The sequence below is a fragment of the Vulpes vulpes genome, chromosome 5 (genome assembly GCF_048418805.1).
Source record: "Vulpes vulpes isolate BD-2025 chromosome 5, VulVul3, whole genome shotgun sequence".
NCBI lineage: Eukaryota > Metazoa > Chordata > Mammalia > Carnivora > Canidae > Vulpes > Vulpes vulpes.
In genome coordinates, this window is record NC_132784.1 from 13,595,161 (window position 1) to 13,619,244 (window position 24,084).

General features: G+C 33.9%; 1 protein-coding gene across 6 annotated transcripts in view; it reads right to left on the minus strand.

Moving 5' to 3' along the window:
• The window catches only part of DPP10 (dipeptidyl peptidase like 10), a 1,540,096-nt gene that overhangs the window by 73,565 nt on the left and 1,442,447 nt on the right, over positions 1-24,084 (minus strand). For all 6 annotated transcript variants that reach the window (XM_072757585.1, XM_072757584.1, XM_026015550.2 and 3 more), the window contains 3 exons: positions 17,119-17,216; positions 8,669-8,792; positions 1,350-1,388 (listed from right to left, as the gene is read on the minus strand). In XM_072757585.1, coding sequence (XP_072613686.1) covers positions 1,350-1,388; positions 8,669-8,792; positions 17,119-17,216 — 261 coding nt within the window. The remainder of the gene's footprint in view (positions 1-1,349; positions 1,389-8,668; positions 8,793-17,118; positions 17,217-24,084) is intronic.

A 24,084-nucleotide genomic window follows, 5' to 3' on the forward strand; every position in this document is an offset into this window, starting at 1 on the left:
GCCTCAGGCTGACAACGGCGCTAAACCGCTGAGCCACCTGGGCTGCCTGGACCTGCAGTTTCTACACAAATAGTGGATGCTGTTTGTGAAGCTGAGGAAAGTAAATTGACTGGAGATCTTGGAATGTAAAATTGAAAAACCTGGTGATGAATAATATACAGAATAATAGTCTAAGAAAAATAATATGCAGAAAAGGATAAGAAAACCTTAAGAATGACTACTAGGTTTATGGTTTTAATAGCTGGATGGGTAATTATGTCCTTGACTCCTAGGATAAGAACAATACTAAGACTAGAAGAGGAATATGTTCAGTTTGGACCTGTGGAGTGTGCAGTTACTTGTACAGATTTAGGAGAAGATGCCAAGCATGAATTTGGATGTTTTAGAACTCAGCGAAGTGAGCAGGGCTATACATTTAGAGAACTCACTACATGGTGGTGATTGAAACCAGAGATGTGTATGACACTTCAGGAGAGAATGTAAAAGATCTTTATAGAGAACAAAACAAATCAAAAGCGAACCAAACACATTTCCCTTTGTAGAAAAGTGATGGAGTTAGTAGTAAAATGAATTCAGCCATATTCAGATAATTTACTTGTGTTTCCTTCTGGATTGTTCAGAATGAGACCATGTCGTGGAGACATTTGGTAGTTATTCTAAAGTGTTCTGAATTTCAGCCTCATTTATGTCATAAATTAGCATCAGGAGGTAGGATACATGTAGGGAAAGAAGCGTTCATCTAAATAACCTCCACATAATCAATTCATGTGGAGGTTTGGTCAGTTTTCTGGGGAATTTGATCAATGCTGATGGTTTCCAGCTTTAATGGGTCACAACTTTTTCCTCTTTTAATTTATACAAAAGTTGACTTATGTGAGTGATCCTGAAATTGGATCCTACTAATTATTCTGCAACTTATGCTCTACAGAAAATAGAAGTAACTTTTTAATAAATGATGTCATAGAATGGTCAAGCCTGGGGTGCCTGGGTGGCTCAGTCAAGTGAGTGTCTGCTTTCAGCTCAGGTCATGAATGATCTCAGGGTCCTGATATTGAGCCCCATGTCGGGCTCCCTGTGCAGTAGGGAGTCTGCTTCACCCTCCCTCCCTATGCATCCTGCTTGTGCTCTCCTCCCTCCCTCCCTCTCTCTCTCTCTCTCTCAAATAATCTTTAAAAAAAAAGAAAGGCCAAGCCAAAAATATTTTAATGGAAAGGCTCAGTCAAACATAGCAAATACTGAAAGTAATATTACTGAGATAACTTTTGAGAGAAAGTTATTATACAGAAAATGGGTAAATAGAATGAGCACAATAGCCAAAATGTGACATAAAGCAACCTCCTATACCATACCTGTTTGGAGAGCCAAGTATCTGATGTCATCTCGTATTTCTGAAAAGAAATAATGAACTCCATGAAGCTTCTGAACACTAAAATGAGTAGGCATCAATTTTTTTTTACATGTTTCCATTAGGCATTTTTTCCCCCTCTCTTCAACTGGTGAAATACCATGAGAGATCGTTTTATCACTACTGTTTTCAACTGAATGAATAAGTACAGAATTGGGATTAAATGATAATTTAATTATAAATCCTTCCTTTGGTGAGCTCCTTTAGAATTCCCAGTAGTATGTCACCAGGGATAGAAGATCATTTTCCAGTGCTGTTTGATTACCTCATTCGAACTGTTTTGAACCACTAGGCACTGTCTGTTTTCACCTCTAGGCATCATTGGGAAACAAAATTATTAAGTCCTTCAAAAGAACTGGGCAAACATCCAGGAATAAAATGAAAAGGTAGATGCTCTTTCAACATTTAATCCACTCTCCATCATAGTCATTTTCTTTTCTTAAGGAAACATAAACCTTTGAAATGACAAAATTTTATGTACCATTAAGGTAATCTTGCAAATGATCAGAACCAAGATCATATTTCACAAAGCAAAATGAAATTAATTTAATCTTAAATTAAATATGTGTAGATACAGTAAGTTTTACTAGTAATGTTTACATATAGGAACTTATGAAAGTCTAAAATTCTAGAAAAAATTAATCTATAATAAAAATATTTAAATGAAGAAAACTAAATCACAGTATATTACCAGTTTTACATATATGCAGAGGTATAATTTAAAATTGTTATAAAAATTTATTTATAGTTTTTTTTTTTTTTTTACCACTATCCTCTTTCAAAGCTGTATTATTACATTATAATCGAACACTTTCTCTTTTCAGGGCCTGTTTTTATTTTTTTTTTAATGTTTTTTTCACTAGATTTTCTACATATAGATATCAAGGAAACATCTAACTAAAATATTCCTTGATTTTCTTTTTGCATCTCTGCAATAACCATCCTTGGTTATTGGTATCTATAAAACATAGACACACAAAAATATATCAATGGCCTTTTCATTAGTATTACTCTTTTGTTAGAATCCATTGAAGTCCAAAGTTTTCACATGCATTTATCTTACTATCTCAATATAGTAGACAGTAAAATAATTTTTAAGTTCATAATGGATTAGAAATATATTAGAAATATAATATGTAGGGATGCCTGGATAGCTCAGGGGTTGAGCATCTGCTTCCGGCTCAGGTCGTGATCCCAGAGTCCTGGGATCGAGCCCCACATCAGGCTCCACACAGAGAGCCTGCTTCTCCCTCTGCCTATGTCTCTGCCTCTCTCTCTCTCTCTGTATCTCTCATGAATAAATAAATTTTTAAAATTTAAAAGAAAAGAAATATAACAATATCAATAAGGTATCAAATCAATAATATGATTGGGTTCCTATATCTCTTTTCTTCTGAAGCATTTTGATACCTTCTTGCCAATACATATACAGATTATCATCATATAGAAAAGATCACAGGTTTTCTCTGACTAGAATATACACATGCCAATTTCTTTTTTTTTAATTATTATTATTTTTTTTATGATAGTCACAGAGAGAGAGAGAGAGGCAGAGACACAGGCGGAGGAAGAAGCAGCCTCCATGCACCGGGAGCCCAACGTGGGATTCGATCCTGGGTCTCCAGGATCACGCCCTGGGCCAAAAGCAGGCGCCAAACCGCTGCGCCACCCAGGGATCCCCCAATTTCTAAATGATGTAGTACTTAGCTGAATAAAAAATGGTGCAGAATACTTTCACAAACAAATGGTGAAATCCTATCAGCCTATCAGATGGCGGTTGAAATAAGTTTCCTATTAATACAAGCTAAATGTAAAGAACATTAGTCAAATCCAGTAAGTAAATGACTAACTCATCAACTTTATCTCCCTATCTATGCTTATCACTCCAATCAAAACAAATTTCTTTCCCCTTCCAAATTATACTTTAATATTGGAGAATAACTTGTATATAGTGATATGGATAGCTCTAATGTGTTTGTGATGAGTTTTAACAGATATATTCACAGGCCATCAAGATATAAGATCTTCACACTTTCACACCTTCTCATGCCCCTTCCCAGAGGTTCCAAAAAGGCAGTCACTCTTCTGAACTCTTTCCCCATAGATTAGTCTTGCCTATTTTAGAAGTTCAGATAATTGAGATTATGTATTATGCAATTTTTTGAGTGGGACTTCTTTCACACTGTTTTTGAGATGCACTTATATTGCTGGGCATTTATCAGTATTATGTTTCTTTTTCAATTGCTGAGCAGAATTCTGTTGTATAGATATGGCTCATTCTGTTTATTAATTCCTTGTTAATAGATCATTAGTTTCCAGTTTTTAGCTACTGTAAATAAAGCTTCTCTAATTTTTTTTTTAAACAAAGCCTCGTTGGACAGTTTTTTTTTTTTTTCTCTTGTCCAAATATCTAGGAATGGAGTTACTGAAGTATGGACTATATATATATATATATATATATATATATTTATACCTCTATCTATATATCTACATACATATACATATATAACATATATATCCCATATTTTTGTCTAGAAGATTGACAGTATCATCTCTTAGATTTAGGACTGCAATTTATCTCAAATTAATTTTAGAATATGGCATGTGATAGGTGCCAGATACCATCCACTTTTCATTTGGTTCTTGATTGGTCCAGCATCATTTTCCCCCATTTGGATTGTCTTTGCACCTCTGTTAAAAATCACTTGATCATATAAGTATGGATCTATTTCTGGAAACTCTATTAGTTCAGTTGATATATTTGTGTCTTCTTCTGTCTCCATTACAATCTTTCAGTTTCTGTTGCTTTCTAGTTATTCTTGAAATCCAGTAATGCAACTTCCAACATTTTTTTGCTTTTCTACAAGATTGTATAGCTCATCAGATCTTTAGCATTTCCATATACATTTAGAACCAGCTTGTCTTTTCTACCGGATAAATCAATCAATCAATCAATTGATTAATCTTCTAGGAATTTGTATTGTATTGAAACTACAGTTCACTTTGAGTAGAATGCCATCTGTAATATCCAGCTTTTCAATTCCAGCATATAGTTTCTATTTATTTAGGTCTTCCTTAATGTCTTTCAAAAATGTTGTAGTTTTCAATATGGGGGTTTTGCACACTATTTGTTAAATTTGTCCTTACGTATTTAATGTTTTAAATTCTTTAGTGGCATTTTTATTTTCCATTGTCATATTATGAATATATAGAAACACATTTGGTTGCTTCTCAACTCTTTATTTTGAAAAAAGTTCGAACTTACAGAGAAGTTAAAGACTGGTTCAAGAAACATCTGCATATCCTCTAGACAAATTACTCATTTATTTATATTTTGCTCCATTTGTTTATTATTATATCCCTCTACTGTTTCTAAACCATTTGAAAGGAAGGCAAAGTATTTTTTTTCAAAATTAATTAGAAGTTAGAAATATACCTTATTTCTAAATAATCTGATAGAATTTTTTAGGTATTATATCCATTTACCTCAAAATAATTCAATAAGCATTTCTTAAGAAAATGACAGTATCCTGTGTACATGTTTTTTTTTTTTTACAGTAAAATGATCGAAATCATTTTGTTTAAATTTAAGTTGGTACACTGACATGTGAATTGTGACCCACTCTAGGATTTGTGTTTTTTTGTAGATTTCCTACTTTTTATTTATGCAATAATGAAGAGAATTTTATTTATTCCTCACAAATCATTATGATATTTATTTCTTGCCAAGTTATTCTGGTTAGAGTCTCTAATAAAGTTTGCATAGCACAGTGAGAATGTATATCATTAGTTAACATCCACTATCCCATATAACTACATTTTTTTCCTTATGATGAGAACTTTTAAGGTTTATTCTCTTAGCAACTTTCAAACATAAATGAAGTATTGTTAACCATAGTCCTCTTGGTGTATATTACATTCCCAGAACTTACTTATCTTACAACTAGAACTTTGTACCTTTTAATCACCTTCACACAGTTTCCTTACCTTTACCATCATGTCACCTCTGGCAAATAAAGTCTAATCTCTCTTTTTCTATCTCCACATATAAGTGAGATCATACCATATTTGTTCTCTAACCTAGTTCACTCAGAATAAATGCCCTCAAGGTCCCTCCTCTGTTGTTACAAATAGCAGGATTTCTTTCCTTTTTATGGCTGAATAGCATTTGTGTGTGTACCTGTGTGTATGCATATATTTGTGACATTTTCTTTTTCCATCCACCCGTGGATAGACACTTGCTTTCTACCCCCATCTTGGCTATTGTAAGTAATGCTGCAATGAACATGGGCTTGCGGATATATCCTGGGATAGTGATTTCACTTCCTTTAGATACATATCCAGAATCTGAATTGCTGTATTATATTTTATTTTCAATTTCCTGAGGATCTGTCCTACTTTTTTCTACAGTGACTATACCGACATAACATTCTTAACACAGTGCACAGGGTTCCCTTTGCTCTAGTTCCTCACCAGCATTTATCTCTGGTCTTTTTGACACTAGCCATGCTAACAGACATGAGGCAATAAACGACTGCAGTTTTGATCTGCATTTCCCTAATGATTAGTGATGCTGAGCACCTTTTCATATACCTGTTGGCTATTTTAATATCTTCTATGGAAAAATGTCTATTCAGATCCTTTGCCCATATTTAAATTAGATCATTGAGGTTTTTGTTTGTTTGTTTTTGTTTTATTTTGCTACTGAGTTGTATGAGTTATTTATATATTTTAGATATGAACCCTTTATCAGATGCATGATTTGCAAAATGTTCTTCCATTCCACAGGGTAGCTTTTCAATTCATTGACTCTTTCTTTCTTTCTTTCGTTTTCTTTCTTTCTTTCTTTTTTATTGTTAACTGTTTCTTTTACTGTGCATGGCTGACTTTTAAATTACTTAGGTTATCCATTACCTCTAGAAAAAAACAAAAACTAAAAGGTATTTTTATTTTATTTTACTCACATATTTACCATTTTGGGTACCTTTCTTTTCTTTATTTAGATTTGAGTCTTCATCTGATGCTATTTCTTTCAGACTGAATAACTTCATTTCATGGTATTTAAGCAGATATACTTGTGCTGAATTAGCTCGTATTTATCTGAAAATGTCAGTCTTCATTTTTGAAAGATACTTTCATAGGATATAGACTTCTGGTTTACATTGTTTTTCTTTGAGTCTTTAAAAAATGTATCCTATTGCTCCCTGGCTTATATCATTTCCAATAAGATAGAGGCAGTTATTTTCATCATTCTATTCCCCCATATGTAACATGTTTCCTCTCAGGCTGTTTTAAAATTTTTCTCTTAGTTTTTGGTTTTTAATACTTTGAATATTATGTGTCTACTTATTTTCATTGTTTTTATCCTGTTTGGGATTTGCTAACTTCTTAGATATATAGGTTGATGGTTTTTCTTCAAATTTGGGATATATTAAGTCATTGTTTCTTAATTTTTCTTTCCTGCTCCAATATTTCAAACCTTGCCTTCTGTGTGTATTACATCCTACATATATATCAGCTCAAATTATTCCATATATAACTGAGGCTTTGTTCCTTTTTTTTTTTTTTTCAGGTTTTTCCTCCCCCTCAGGACTTCAGTTTGAATTTTTTTTATTTCCCTGACTACAACAATGTCCAGTTTGTGTTTGGACATTATTGTCTGGACATTGTCCAGACATTTTCATATCAGATACTGTTCATTTTAGTTCCTGAAATTCCATTGTTCTGTATTTTAAAGTTCATTTCTCTACTCAAACCTCTCATCTATTTATTAATTAGGGCCACCTTTTAATTTGCCAAATATCTTTCAATCACCTTTAGAAAATTCTATATTGGTTATTTCTAATATCTCTATTCTGTGTAAGTCTGCTTTTATAACCATTTGGGGGGGCAGGTTATATTTTCTGTTTTTCTACATATAGTATGTTTTGATTGTGTAATTGATATTTTAAATTTTAATTCTCCATTTAAAAGAGTAAACTTTGTTCTAGGAAGACAGCTAATTTATAGGCATGTACATGATCCTTTTGAAATTTAATATAAAAGTTTATTGTAAAGAGTATAGAACAGCCTTATTTCTAATGCATTTTTCTTTCTGGGCTGTGAGTTGAAAAACGCAAAGGGTTTTTCAGTGAGAGCTCTCTATTTTTGTTGTTTGGTACTCTAAAGTCTCCAAGCATTGTGCAACCTGCAGGTTCTATATTTGCTTCTCTCCCTGTGAAGCATATCCTGTACTTGCACACTTACGCACTGAGCTAAAGCCTTAAGAGGTCCTTTACATAGATTGCCAGAGCTCTTCTCTCTATAGCTCCAGATCTTGTGGTACTTGTCCTGCAAATTTCACCCATCACAATAGCCTCAAACTGATTCCCTCTGCCTCCGTGGATCAGTGATACCACTGTGCTTTTCTAGGACTCCATTAGCTTGCACTCTACATATCAGCATGTTCCCTACAGGAAGTTAGGCTTATCTTACATATTTACATTATTTTACTATTTATGCCCTGATCCTGCTATTGTCCAATATCTGAGAGTAGTTTTTAAATACATTTTGTATGGTTTTATAGTTGACTACAGCAGTGATGCTAGGCTGGCAACATTTACTCTATCCTGTCCAGAAACAGAAGTTTGAAAATTCTGTTGCTAAATAATTGAGAATAGTTTACTAAGTACCAATACAGGCATACGGTGAAACAATTTAAACTGATTACAGTATACCTCCTGTTAAGAACTTTAAAAATTACACATATAGTATTTATTGCAGAGTTTATAAAAACTGATTGTAGAAATAGAAATACAACCTACTTTCAAAACACAGTGGTTCAAGGACCAGTTTTTCTTTTTTACTCTTCTTATTTAAGTTAAAAACGGAGACATTGTCCATTATTTTAGAAGACTAATCTGAACTACCAAAAAAATTGAATTTTTGGAATATGTTTGAAAAAGATAGGAAAAACATTCCACATTCACAAGTTAACCAAGGTCAAAGACATATTTCAGGATTAAAGTAATGGGGCTTAGACTCTCTTTTATACTATACAAGAATTCATTTTTTTATAGTTCTCTTTTGCTTATCATCCATATTTCTCACTTCAAAGTTTGGATAATTTATGTATTAAAGTATATTCTTCTAATAGAATGACTCTTTCCCAACTACCTCTGGAAAATAAATATTGGTCTTTGTACAATGGATTGCCTGATATCCCTCAGAGAATAGCATGAACTACTTCATTTTAAGCATAAAAGAAAAGTAAACTATACTTACTCTACTGCAAGCACCAGTGGTAGTCTCACAGACAGTGAGGATGGAGATGTTCTGAGGCCGGTTTAACCATCTGACCACTGTCTTGGTATTGCTTACCCATTTAACCATAGTGATATAATATTCTCTAGTTTGGAAACAAAAACATATTTACATTTACAGCAGAGAACCTATAGAGTACCAATAATATACAATTGCTATTTTATATACAAGGATAAATGAAACACTTTGAGGATGCAAAATCATATTAATTTCTATTTATCTATAAATACATATCTGCTATTCCAAATACTCACATATATAAATACAAATATGTGTGTATGTAAGCACGTGTATATATACATACACATACAAATGTACAGAAAATTTGGGAATAAATATGAAAATGAATGATATCCTAGAAAGGAGATCTTTATTTTTATTATTTTGTTTTGAAAGGAGATCTTTAGAAAATAAAAATAATCAAGATGATAGACATTTATGAATAATTTTTTAAAACTTTCTATTGATTAGCACTAATATGTGCAATAAGCATAAATTTTTAAACTACATTCTATTTTTGTAAAAAATAAAATTACTAATCAATTAAAAGGCAAAACTTATTCTTTATTTAATATTTCTTATGCATGATTTTCATGTTATTTCACTTTACTGATGGGGACTTGCATGACAAAGTCATTAGTTTTCATTTTTTTATTTTGTGTGTGTGGTCTTTCTCAGGTGTGAGCCAAGGGCCAGTCCCAATCCTATTCATTGTACATATATGTACATATATATACATACACACAGACACACGCCTATATATATGCACACATATATAACATATATATACACATATATTAATTTTTAAAATCTTTATTTGAAATAGTTTAAAACAAATGAGGTATTAAAATGAGGAGATGAGAGACTATAGAATTTTCAATATAGTGAGGATATTAATTAGTGGAGCCTTTGATTTCAGGCTATTTGTAGATTGGGAAAGCTTGTATTTTTTCTTATAGTTAGTTTATATTTTTTTCATTATAGATTCTGTGATTGGAAATTTACATACTATATCAAAAACCCTCAACCCACACAGACAAAACACAATGGTCAACATTGAATTCAATTTATGATAAAAAGAAAAAAAAAACCTTCCAACAAATTTGCCCAGTTTCAGAGTAGATGAGATGATTTAAAGTGCCATCTGTGAGCATTATCTTAAAATTAACCCACCCAGGGCCACCTGGGTGGCTCAGTCAGTTAAGCATCTGACTATTGGTTTCCACTCAGGTCATGATCTCTTGAGATGGGAGATTCAGCCCTCTATCAGGCTCTATGCTCAGTGGGGAGTCTGCTTACATTCTCTTCCCCTGCCTCTCCCCCACTCCAAATGAGTGAGTAAATAAATCTTTTAAAAAATCCACCCAGTTTTTGTGGGCCTTAGGAAAAATCATGTATGGGACAAATGCTTTGTGATACAAATCACCTATCCTTAGACACATGTGGGTTAGACATTTAGCTACATGAATCTTAGACTTCTAACATTTCTGAATAGCTACTGCTTCCTCCAGAAAACCGGTTAACCCATCAAAGCAACGATGTCAGTAGAAGGCAAGCAAAACTTAGCATACAGTGAAGCCTGCGTAATTTCTTTAACAACCTCTTCAAGACATCTGGCAGCTTTCTAAACCAGCTAAGTCTCACTTGAAAATGCCAAGAATTTCAGTGAAATCATAACATGAAGTTCCCTAAATAGTTAACAAAGGCAACTTTGAAACAAATACGCAACTGGTTTAGGATTAATTTGGTCAAATGCATGGGCTTTGTGATTCTTCAAAGAATGATATCCTGTTCATTTTTACTGTTTTTGTTTAAATTGATTTATTTTGCATGCATTATGATGTTCAGCAATGTGACTATTAAAAAAGGAAAGATAGGTGTTAATCTTTAATGGATTTATCTAGAGAATTTATCATGGAAGAAAATATTAATGAATACTATAATCAGGAAAGGAAATGCTAAACTCTGACAATATATATTTCTGATTAACTAGTGTAAATGCTGTTTAGAATTAAAGTAAAAAATAATTTGGTTATTGTAAACAACTGACCAAAGACTGCAAAATCAAGGAGGTTATATTCACAGAAAAATCTAGGTAGACCTGGTATACATAAATTTTCAAACCCAATTAGGAATTTATCTTAATTAGTTAAAGCGAGTAATATTCCATATCATGTCAAATGAGATGACAACCAACATGAATAATTTCTAATAACAACTGCAACCATAAAACATAATTTAAATATTCATCTTGAGTATTTTCCCTTTCAAAGTAGCCCTCAAATATAATGTTGCAAGAGCATCTTCCTTATAATGTCTTTATAGACATTGACACATATTTATTATCCATGAAGGAAAATCTTAACTTTTAAAAAAGGATTTCATATTAGAAAAACAAAATTCAACCAGTGTAAATCTGGTGATTAAGTGATTTTTTTTTTGATTAAGTGATTTTTTAAAAGGGAATGCTAATTTAGGGGTAAAATTAAGTTAAAACAATAAATTCATAGTTATACCACTTATCTTTCTCTTTGATTAAACATTGTGGTTATTTATATTACATTATTATATAACATATCTAATGCCTATAATCAGAATTTAGTGTGATGTGAACTTAGTATATACCTTATTTATAATCTGAAAGATGGGAGTTCTCTCCAAAATTGAATTTATAAGATTTTTCAGGGATAATTTCAAGCCACTAAAATTTCCGTGATAAAGTATTGAGATTATCTAAAATGAAAGTTAAAATAGAGCCTGGCACTTAAGAAGTAAGATACAGTCAGTATTCTTTCTTTCCTTATCCCAGGATTCTAGGTATACCTCTACTTAGTTTGCTCATAAGTAAGCAGCTTCCTCCGAATGAGGGAGTAGGTAAGGGCCCTTACCTGGAAATCACACTCCTTGGCCTGTCTTTTGCTGATGTGGCTGTCTTCCTAGAACTCCATTTCATGAACACATTAGATCTGGTATACCATGACCAGTGACTAGGAGAAGTGCCCCCTCCTTATATTATAACTGGCTTTCCTGCTTGTTCCTAGTCTCCATGGCTCTGGATTACCCAGAAAATCTTCAAGGAACTCATCCTCTTAAGCCACAGAGACAGACAAGCAGGTTAGAGGTATTAAACTCAAGTCAAGAAAGACTTTCTATCAGCTAGGTGGTCTGGCACAAAAGATCTAATTATTCACAAGGGTATGTGGAATGGAGGTCCCAGCATCATTAGCAGACAGGTACTATGTTAGAAGTCACACCTGTATTTTCACTGGCTTTCTGTCCAATCACTACTCTTTGTATACATATAGTTGCACCAAGCTCACTCTTTTCCAGATAATCCAGGATCTCAACTGATAATTATCTTGTAATGGCATGAATGACCAACTCATAGCTAGTTCAAAGACCTCTGTTAATAACAATGAATTACTTGTAAGAAGGGTCATTTAGGACATTTCCATGAACATAGAAAATTTTCTTAATTTGATTTTTTTGTAAGACAGAAATATTCTTTGGCAAAGAGGAAGATATAAACTAGGCATACTTCAGTGATAATACGGTGCTATCAAGCCCAGGTGACAGGTAATATGACAATGTCACATCAGTGATACATGCTAAGAATAATGAGTCACAAAGAGTGGATTACTAAAGAAAGATTTCAAGTAAATAAAATAATGTCAAAGGCACAGAGTAAGGAAAAGCCAAAGACAAAATACTACCTTTCCTCTTCAGTCTGGAGATATGTGAATATAAAGGATAATCACTTCCTCAGAACAATGTGACAACTGCCTAGCCTGTAGAAAAATCTACATTTCATTACTATAAAAAAATCTTTCCACCTGGGGGGGGGGGGGCGCCTGGTGGCTCTGGGTGGAAAAAAAATCTTTCCACCAGAACTTAAATATATATTTTTAAAATCTTAATTATACGGTCCAATAATGATATAGAATGATTGCAATACCTTAAACACACAGTGTAAAAATTTACAAAATGTTCCTTCCTCTTAAGATGAGATAGATGAATCATCTAACTCCCAAATGGGTCTAAAATGTTCACAAAAGCACATTATCTTAGTTCCTATTGTGCTACATTCTGAAGAATCAACACAGACAATAAATAAAGAGTATGAGCTGAATCACTATTGAAGAAAAGTTGCATTCATGATCTGAATTTGCTTGATAAAGGATCTTCAGCTAAAGATGAATCACAAATATACTTTTTAAAAAAATGGAGTATAGGAGAAGGAAAAAAGAAAAAAATTATACTTTTCTCCAAGTTACGGTATTCTTCTAATTTCTTTTTAAACCGATATAAATGAATTGAAATTTATTTCACAATCTTTGACTAGAGTTTAAGTATCTGGTGTTAGGGAATGTCTACTGAATGCTGATTTTATCTTGCAGACATATTTCTCCAAGACATATAATAACTTACACACCTGAGTTGTTAAAATCAAATCAACCAAATAATCAGCAGACCAGATGACTTAACATCTTCAAATTCTAAAAAATTCTTGATCTTTGGAGTGGGAGTCAAAGAACACAGTTTCTAATATACTTTAAGTCCCAAGAGACCATCTTTCTATGTATTTTCTAAATCTTCCTACCTACTTAGGTGTGCACATATACATTTAATAATAGTTATTGTCACAATGGTGCTTTTATGAGAAAAAAGAAGGCTTAGAGATGGTCACATATGAAGTTCAAGTTTAGTAGAAAAACGGAAGGATCAAAAAGGAAAAAAAAGGTTATAACTGCAAAGAGTATTAGAATATGATTATTAATTGCCATTATGTATATCTGAAGATAATATAAAATATGGTATATGCTTAAATAACATACAAAAGATGAGTAAAAGTAAATTATTCCAGAATGAATTATTCATTAGGTAGAATCTAATGGTATAAAATGGTATAAAATAGAATCTCAAATGTATGAGTAGCTATGAACACAACACAAAATCCAAAAAAAGGAGAGGACATTTGTCTTAATAAGGCATGGGGAAATTATGTTACTAATAAGTAATTAATGCATGTTTATACTTATGCATTAAAAAAATAAAATATGGTTTCTATTTCTTGGAATTTGTAGGAGTATTGTCACTAATAAATAGGAGAATACTGATACTGGTATCAAAAATTTAACTTATGTATTTAATATATTTATTTTTTTTAAATAAAAAAAAGAATTTGAGTTAGTTTAGAAAGATTTAAGAATAACATGGTAAAGTAAATTAGGAGAAGAAAAAGGAAAATAAGTTAAAAAGGGAAATGGGTGTTAGTCACCATGGGTAAACTCCAGGTCTACCATATACTAATGCAACTTGTTAAAACACCATTATTTAAATTACTCGCAGTGCACATGAGAAAATGAGGCAGGTTTGCAGGAGAAGCACATGCACTAGTTAGATGAATCATAGATGTGTGTATGTGTTTGTGTATGTGTGTGTTTGTGTGTGTGTGTCTGTATAGAAACAGACAGAAAGACACTACACACAGGAAAAGACAGATTGTCAGGGAGAGAAAACACTTCCCACATGTCTTCAGAAAAATCACTGTGTGCTGGTGTGGATATCTCCAGCACTTGCATAAAGTATGATATACTTCTGCCAATATTATTCTTAAATTATTTGTATGGAATATTCTCCATTTGCCAGGTCCATTCTCCAACTCTCTCCTTGAAGTTTCCAGAGGCTGGCCGCCACCATGGGGCTGCTTTGCCAGTAGAATGCTTCTGTTGGAACTCCAAGTTTAAGAGGAGAGAGAGTTTGGGGTTTTAATTCCCAGGACTCACTTCCTAACTAGGGTGTGGTTCGGCAATGACTGAATTGCTCAATCTGTGGACAGGTCCTCCTGGTCCATCCTGTTCTTCAGGTACAGGCCTCTTCAGGATTCATAATTGAGCCTGCACCTAATTCCTTCAGTCCTGAGGACAGTGATAGCTTTCCCCTACTGTAGACTCAAAGCTGCTTTCCCATCCTCTGTGAGTTTCCTTCATTCTACTCACATTTTTGTTAATAGCCCCTTAATTAACTGCATTTCATTTACCCTTCTTGAGTGTATAATCTTTTTAATTTTTTAAGCTCTTAAGATCTCTAACTAGGAGGGCACAATAGTTTTCTAGTTAATTTCTATATGACTAAAGCATTAAGTATAAAATATTAGAGATGTTAATCCTAAAACAAAATCAAGGAAAAAATAAAAAGTTGGGTTTCCATCTTATGTGCAGCTAGATGAATGAAACTTTCTTTGATTCACACCATGGATGTATCTATTTTATTCATGTTTGCATGTTTCTGAGCTCATCCAAGTAATATCTGTGTACAGAGTGACTAAATGCAGATGATCTAAAATTCATTTCTTATCCCTCTGTGACTTGGACTGAAACCTTCTACCAGAAACAAATGAGTAAGGAATGATTTCTATATAACTGAACCAAGGGAATATTAAAAAATATCAGTTTTGAAGTAAACTTGGATCTTGAGTTTTTCAATAAAAAATCATACATTTTGGTACATTTCACATGCTACAGGTGGTACTTACATAAGACCCTGAGGCAGAAAAAGCAAAGTTGTTTGGTGCATTGTATATATAAGGTATTACGTGACTCTACCCAAATTGTAGAACAAGTTCATCACTAAACCAACGTACTTGAATTACATTTAAGAGATTTTTCTCTACAAGATTCTTCCTCATTCTTAGTGGGATCTTGTATATTATTCTGTATACTTGGTTTATATTTAAAGAGATATGATACCTTTTTGCCATGGATGACTAACTTTATGATACTGTACTTCAAATATTACAGATATATACTTAACTTATAACCCAATAAATGACAATCGATTCTGTCTTTAAGAACTTTTGTGTTTGGTGACATTACTGTATCTATGCGGTAAACCCACTGCAACCTCTTGGGTTATAAAATCAAGGTCCAGAATCACTACTCTTTCTTACACAGAAAGCTGGCTGTAGTAAAGTTGACTTCCATTTCAAAGATTTCAAAAGACTGATGAAAATAAAAAAAAAATTATTACTTTAAGGTGAGGTTACTCAGATCCAGAGAGAGGTAGAGTGACTTGTCCAAGCTCATGTCATGAAGTGGTGGAAGAGATGTGACTCAAACACTCCAGTTTGAGCATTAAACAAATCAACGAAAAAGATAAGAGCTAAGATAAGACCACATAAAATACTAATGGCTTCCATAATTGCTTCATTTGTGATGAATACTTTCATGTTTGGTAAACAAAGTTCAGTAGAGTTCCTATATGATTTAGTTAACTCTACTGCATTCTAAATATCAATTCCAAAGGCCCTGTAAGGATTTCTATCATGATCTGCATGAAATGCTCTATAACTTGAAACAGGCTTTACCATATTTTCTACCTCCGTTACCAGCTAATTTTCTCTCTGGGCCTCATCTTTTCCATCAATAATAGGAACAGGTTGTATTAGGTATTTATGGGCACCCTTCCAGTGTAAGCAGTCCATATATTTTTAATAACTTTACAAGTAGGGAAAATCTCCACACACTGCAGGCAGCACTGTCTGTGAAAATCCCCAACTGTGATAGAATTTTCCCAAATACATTAATGGAACAACTTTCTAATGAAATTTATATTTGAATCAGTCCCCCAGCACTGATTGTTGCTGGCATCAAAACAAAGTTTGAGCTTAGCCTCATATCATTCAATAGCATGAAAGTGTTTTCCTAAATCAGCTACCTATTCCATCTCTAGGACCATTGTTAAATTTCAAAGGGTTGTACTATTTGAAAGAATACCCTTGAAGTCTAAGACCACTCTGAATTTCAAAATCCACATGATCATTTGATTAATTTTGTGTTATTGGAGATTTTACTAATATTAAAATTATGCTTCTGACACATAGAATGTGTCTCTTTTCTCTCCATTCTAAGTTCTTAGATAAGAAAGCTTCTTATGTAGGATATTTTGAAACCATATCTCATTATATTTCCTTGCCTGTGGAAGAAAGCTAGGGAATCACTCCCAAGCTAGGGAGAAAATTTCTGCTAGAAATAATTATACAAATTCTAGGAAGATTGTACTCATTTAAAGAGCACCATTTTAAAAAAAATGGAGTAACTATTTTCAGGAAGAACATCCAATGGAAAATTATCCTTTGCCCCTATTTCCCTGTCACATCTCCTACAAAAAGTCTAATTCTCACTATTAGTACATTTAGTCATTTTGTGGTGCTGCTAATCACCTTGAAACTTTAAATGCTCCTGGGAACAACAAGAAACACAGAATGAGTTCATTCCTGCACTAATGGGGCAACCTCATATTTATTTTCAAGTGGATTTGTTGAGCTGATCACATCTCTCTAAATTGCAACAAAATGACAATTGAAGTAAAAATAACTATTTCCAAGTAAAAGTAAAATGGAAATTGCATACCTTGATTTAAAGCTGTCGGGAGGCATGAGTTCCAAAGTATGAGTTGGTCCATATAGGTTTACAACATATAATTTGATGGTTGGATTCATTTGACCTGCCTTTGAGAAAATGAAGATTGTAATACAAATATATTGAGCATTAAAATATATTGAGGAAAAAAAGAAAATGTGGTGTGATTCCTTTACAATTTTGTGTTAGAACAGGGAAAAAGTTTAATTTCTCTGAAGTAGAAATGATTTTAGATTCAACAACCTGATTGCCTCCAATTGTTTCTGTAGATTGCTGTTTCTCAAGCATTTTAGTCAGACAATTAAAGGTGATGGAAAATCAAGATGAGTTTATTCATTAGGCAGTGCTACTGTGTTCTTTCCCTAGAATGACACCAGGAGGGCTGGCTTTACAGAACAACTAGTAGAACAAGCTGCTACTTATATTACAGGATAAGAAATGCAATGATAAAAAATCTTGGCTAATTAAAAAAATAAGAAATATAAAAAAATAAGATGTGCCAATCTGGGTGGCACATGCTTAAAATTCCCCAATACCTAATCCATTCCATTGCACTAAGAATTCATAGGTTTACTTTCTTTTTTTCTTTTCTTTTTCTTTCTCTCTCTTTTTTATTTAGTTTTAGGGGTAGAATTTAGTGATTCATCAGTTGCATATAACACTCAGTTCTCATTACATCAAGTACCCTCCTGAATGCCCATCACCTAATTACCCAATACCCCCTTACCCACTTCCCCTCCAGCAACCTTCAGTTTGTTTTCTATAGTTAAGTCTCTTATGGTTTGCCTCTCTCTCTGTTATTATCTTATTTTATTTTTCCTTCCCTTCTCCCTAGGTTTCCTTTTAAACTTCAGTGAATACTAGATGGGGTGTTATTTATTTTTTTAAATTTATTCATTTATTCATGAGAGAGAGAGAGAGATAGAGAGAGAGAGAGGCAGAGACACAGGCAGAGGGAGAAGCAGGCTCCATACAGGGAGCCCAATGTGGGCCTCGATCCCGGGTCTCCAGGATCACACCACAAGGCAGGCACTAAACCACTGAGCCACCCAGGGATTCCCCTAGATGGGGTGTTAACGTGTACCTTGGGAAGTGGTGGGCCACAGAGCAGTCTGCCCTCACTAAGTGCATAGTTAGATGAGTAGAAGGATTGTGATAATAGGTAATAACTAGCCTAGAGCATTAGTATATTTCTGGCTCATAGTTTATAGTGGAGGCACTACATGAATTATCTTACTAAATATTCTTACTTCTGTTCAAAGATGAAATTATACCCATTTTCCAGATAACAATGGAGAAGCTAAGCAAACCATGGAAGATGGATATCTAATAACTGAGGAAGCCAATATTTAAACCCAGGATTCCCTTCCCTGCTGTGGTTTTCCTTCAGTTCATTCCCAGGCAAAGGCCCCCAAAGTTTTTCTAAATATACTTTGAATTAGTAGGGGGCAAAAAAGGGATCTTTTCACAATATATCTCAAGCAATTTGAATAAGTAAGAGAATGTTTACATCAATAAATGATTTATAGATTCAGTTGACTACTTGTGGTGCAGTGTGTTCCTAAACGAAGTACTGATGTGTCATTGGAGTGTGGCTGAGATTTCAGGAGAAGAGTATATGAGATGTACAAAGAAAGTCAAGGAAATTAAAAGTGGGTCAAAATAGAAGACTGACAAGAATCAAAGGAGAATTATAAAAGTGACTTAAAGATGAGAAAGAAAAATCCATGTTCAGATAATTGGCATTGACAAACCCCAAAGTTGAACAGGACCAGAAGCAACAAAATATATTCCATCAATAGTCCATTATAGTCCTCAAGTACTGTGTTAGCCTGTTAAATACAACTAGTATGGCAGGGAAGACAGAAGGATGAATAGGTGGAGCCCAGAGGATTTTTAGGGCAATGAAATATACTGTGTGATACCATAATGATGGATACATGTCATTATATATTTGTCCAAACCTACAGGATGTACCACACCAGTAGTGAACTATAAATGTAAACTGTGGACTTTGAGTGATTATGATGTGTCAGTGTAGCTTTATCAGCTGTAACAAATGTATTGCTGCAGTGAGTGGTACTGATATTGTGGGAGGCTCTCTGAATGTGTGAGTGCAGGGGGCATATGTACCTTTCTTTCAATTTTGTGGTGAAGCTTAAACCACTCTACAAAATAAAGTCTTAAACAAAAATGACAAGCACATCTGTGGTGGTACATCATACACAAGTCAGAAGTTTTGAGCCAAATAAAGGAGTTAGGAAAATCCTTTACTGTAAAAACGCAAAGCTATAAAGAGATATTATGGAAATAGTTCATACGGTGAAGGGGTTCTTGGAAGATAAGCTATGATCCTGTCTCACAGAGAAGGCTCTGGTGTCAGATTTTATAAAGCTTTTCATTGTTCTAAAACCCTCAAATAACTGGGCACATTTGTCTTGGGCAATTTAGCCTCCTACCATATACACTGAGTTCCCTTTCACATCACTCCCATTTCAATTGAACTGCCATGATCTTCCCTGAAAATATTGGCTTTATCCATATTTTTCAATCTAGCCATTTCTCTAGCTTGACCAGGTATATTAAAAATTAGAGCTGGGACATAATATTTAGTAGTGCCATTCAAAGTGTTGATCTTTGGCAGCACCCATCAGCATCCCCTGGAATCTTAGAAACACAAATCTGGTCCAAACACAGATTCAAAATTAGAATCTCTAGGTATATTGGCCTAAGATTTTGTATTTTAACAAGACTCAGATAACCAAAATTGTGTGCAAATTTTATTTTTTTATCTTTTGTTTTTTGTGTGCAAGTTTTATAAGACACACATGTCTATTTTTTCAGTAATATATTATTAGTAATATATTACTAATATACTATTACTAGTATATGTAGTAATACATATATATATACAATTATATATATATATATATATATATATATATATGTACACAATAATATATATTACAGCTCATTGGTTATCAAAGGTGTTAACCTGCATCAGAATTACCCAGAGAGCTCCTGGGTGGTACAGTGGGTTAAGCGTCCAACTTGATTTTGGCTCAGGTCATGATCTCAGGGTCCTGCACGGAGCCCCATAACAGGCTCTGCGCTCAGGAACCTGCTTGTCCTCTCCCTCTGATCTTCCCTCCACTCATGCTATCTCTAAAGTAAATAAATATTTAAAAATAAGAAAAAAAAAAGAAAGAAATGAATTACAGAGGGCTGGAGGGCTTGTTTAACAAGATTTAATCAGTATTTCTAATGTCATGTGACATGGGAATCTGTATTTCTAACAGTTTCTCAGATGAGGCTGATAGTGCTGGTAAATATGAGAACTGGATTAGCTTAACCTATGAGTCAGAGAAACCTGGGTTTACATTTTGACTGCAATATACTGAATATAACTGGGGGCAAGATGTTAAAGATCCTTAAGTATTAATTTATTGGATTATAAAAAATGAGACGCTTCACTGAGAATATGTCTACAAGTCAGAAGTTTTGAGCCAAAGTAGGTTTCCTTTCTGTAGCTATAAATATATTATAATTTTGTTATGTGGATTAACAAGATGATTATTTATAAAAATGTCTAAAATTGGGGCTCCTGGGTGGCTCAGCGGTTGAGCATTTGCCTTTGGCTCAGGCCGTGATCCCTGTTTCTCCCTCTGCCTGTGTCTCTGCCTTTCTCTCTCTGTGTCTCTCATGACAGGCTCCCTCTGCCGTGTCTCACCCTCTCTCCCTCTGTGTCTCCCTGCAGGGAGCCCGATGTGGGACTCGAGCTGGGACTCCAGGATCACCCCCCTGACTGAAGGCAGGCTCTAAACCGTGAGCCACCCAGGCGTCCTTAAAAAGTCTAATTTTTTTTTAAGTCTAAAATAGTATATAGTACTGAATTAAAAAGATAATTTCATTAAGACACTGATTTTTCTAGTTGGTGAAAAATTCTGCCTATTTTTAAAATTCTTCATTTAGCTCATTAAGAAAAAGAGAAATTAAATTTGATCTTTTTGTCAGTTCTTTTCAATGATGAATAATTTTATTACATATTTTCTCAAAGATACATATGGTTATTACCATGCTAAGGCAATTATTTTTTAATGTCTGCAGTTGGTATGCTTTTACCTGGATAGGATCACTGATATCCTAGCTTTTACAGGGAAACAAATTAAAAGTTGTGTATACATGTGGCCAATTTTAGACAAAAAGCAAACATCAGGCTGTTTCTAAATTTCAGCCATCCAACATTCTATAATCTCAATTAGATTTTTATCTCTCCATGGAGTTTTGAAATTAAGTGCACATTGCAAGTTCATTTGTACCTTTTAATATTTGGATCATTTCAATAGTTTGCAAATTAGAAGAGTTCGTCTATTTGCTTTTTACAGTCACATTTGCCAGAAAGACTGCATATCTACAGAATCCTTCCTCTATGATTCTGAAACACAAGCCTCAATAATAATTAACCTTATTTTACTGGCAACTAAATTGTCATTAAACGAGATAATGCTTTAATTAAGAAGATTAACCTGAGGTTACTGACATAGAACTGTGCATCTCTTTTGTGCTGAATTGCTAATGATAGAGTATTTTATGAGTTCTGAATCATGCTGAATTAAGTAAAATACAAATGTATTTGTTTAGTGTAAGTATTTCATTAGTAAATCTGACCACATCGAGTATTTGCTGCACTCATTTTAATCTAGTTTAATTTGAGGCACAATTTGGTGTGAACTCTGTGAATTACTTCAATGTCTAAAGTACTACTTTCTGTAGGTTTATTACAAAAGTAAGAGCAAATCAAAATAATACAGTTGTGAGTGAAAGAACTAACAAACATTTTTTTTTAAAAACAGAGTAGAAAATAATAAGACTTTCAAAGTTCAAGGAATATATCCAAAATGATACTGAAACTTACCTAAGAACAAGGATCAAGCCCCGACTGTTTTGACTGGTTTTTTTTTTTTTTTTTTTTTTTTTGAGTCCTATTGTTTCAAGTACCTGGGCCGGGATTCCTACTAAAAAACACCTGAGCACTTAGGATTCTTTCTCTTGGCTTGTCTACTAGAATAGCTATCTTTATTTTACATTTAATACTCCTCAATTGTAGTCATTAACACATACTTGGGACTTTTACCTTGTTTTACAAATCCTTATATATCTATTATCTATCTATCTATCTATCTATCTATCTATCTATCTATCTATCTATCTAGATGTGAGACTAAGAATCCTGTGTATATCCCACCTCATATATAGCCAAGTCATTAGGAATAAATGGAGAAAACAGAGTTCCACATGAATTTGTTAACTTCACATAAAGTTAATTTTGATTCCAGCTATGTCTTCAGAGATACAGGTTAACCTCTCATAGTTTTACAGGGAGGGGCAGGATCACTAAATTTGAGTTATTTCCCTGTTCTCAAAAGAACTGTGACTTTTACAAAAGGACTTAGCCTTTGAGAGAGCTTGGTTTGTCAATTTGTAAACAGAGGTAATTGTGAGGGCGTCCAAATAAGGGGAAAAAAAGGAAATGAAAACTGTCTCTGAAAATATGAAGCCTATTATTAGCAAACATGACTTGTACAATAGCAAACATTAATTTAGGCCCAGTTTTGCTATTATGAAATATTAAATAATTAAATAATAACCTATTAGTAACAAAGTGTCTAGGTTTGTCAACCCAGCATCTTCTGAATTACATTTTCTCAGACATTACCATTTATCTATTTGTTTCTTAGTCTGTTAAAGTTATGAGGCCTAGGGGTGTCCAAGTTCAAGTGCCAGCAGCCCTTAACCGAGAAGGCAATTTGAAAATGTACGTATTGTCTAAGGCTCTTCTGTGTGAGTCCTAAAATCCCACTCCTCTTGCGAAATGAATTATAAAAAGTTGTTCCTTCCCTGGGGCTGATTTTATTTGCTTTGTGCAGTGGACAAACTGAATAGTAGTATGTGAATATTTGCCTATTCACATACGCTTTTCATAATACGCAACTTTGTTTTGTATCTAAGTTGTCAGGTGAGGGGTGCCTGGGTGGCTCAGTTGGTTAAGCATCTGCTTTTGGCTTAGGTCATGATCCCAGGGTCCTTGGGATCCAGCCCCGCCTTGGGCTCCCTGCTCAGCGGGGAGTCTGCTTCTCCCTCTGCCCATTGTCCCTCACCCCTTCCCCCACGCTTGTGCTTGCTCTCTCCCTTTTTCTAATGAATAAGTGAAAGCTTAAAAAATAAATTGTCAAGGTGAACTTTCATTATCATAATTAAATCAAATGATGTGAGAATTAATACATTGGAGAAGTTTTCTCATTCTCTGGGGGGAAGACAGGTACAGTTGTGTTACAGAGGAACAAACTTTCATTCATAAAACAGGACAATCTATACTAGAGAATTCATAAGTCATGTACATGAAGTACAAGAAAAAATCTCTTGGTGAATATGATCATTTTGTTGTTGTTGTTAGGTCAGGTTGCCATTTTCTCCTGAACAGCACTGAGTACATGTGCCTAATTTATATCCAGCACTGAGTATATGTGCCTTCTAATTTATATCCAAAGAAGACCCTAAACATAATAATTTAAATCACAGGATCAGATTCCTCTCAACCCGGGTGTCCTTCTCAGCTATAGGCCAGTCACTTAATACTACAATCTATGGAAGGAAGGTAAGATTGACAGGGGGAGAAACCCCAAAAACAAAAAAACGGGTGGTACAGAATCTCACAGAGGAAATATTCTTCTTATCCCTGATTCTCTATATTCAAGGCTGTTTTTCTCTCTCTTTCCCTCCTTCTCTCTTTCCCTCCCTCCCTCTTTCCCTCTATCCCTTGCTTCCTTCCTCCTTGTCCTACTTTAAGTAACTTGAGTCTGGTGGAAGACAGGAAAATAAAAGTCATGCCTACCCTAACCATGCCTTCACTGCAGGTATAGAATAATTTGTGTGATGGGTAATTTGTCCAATACCTTG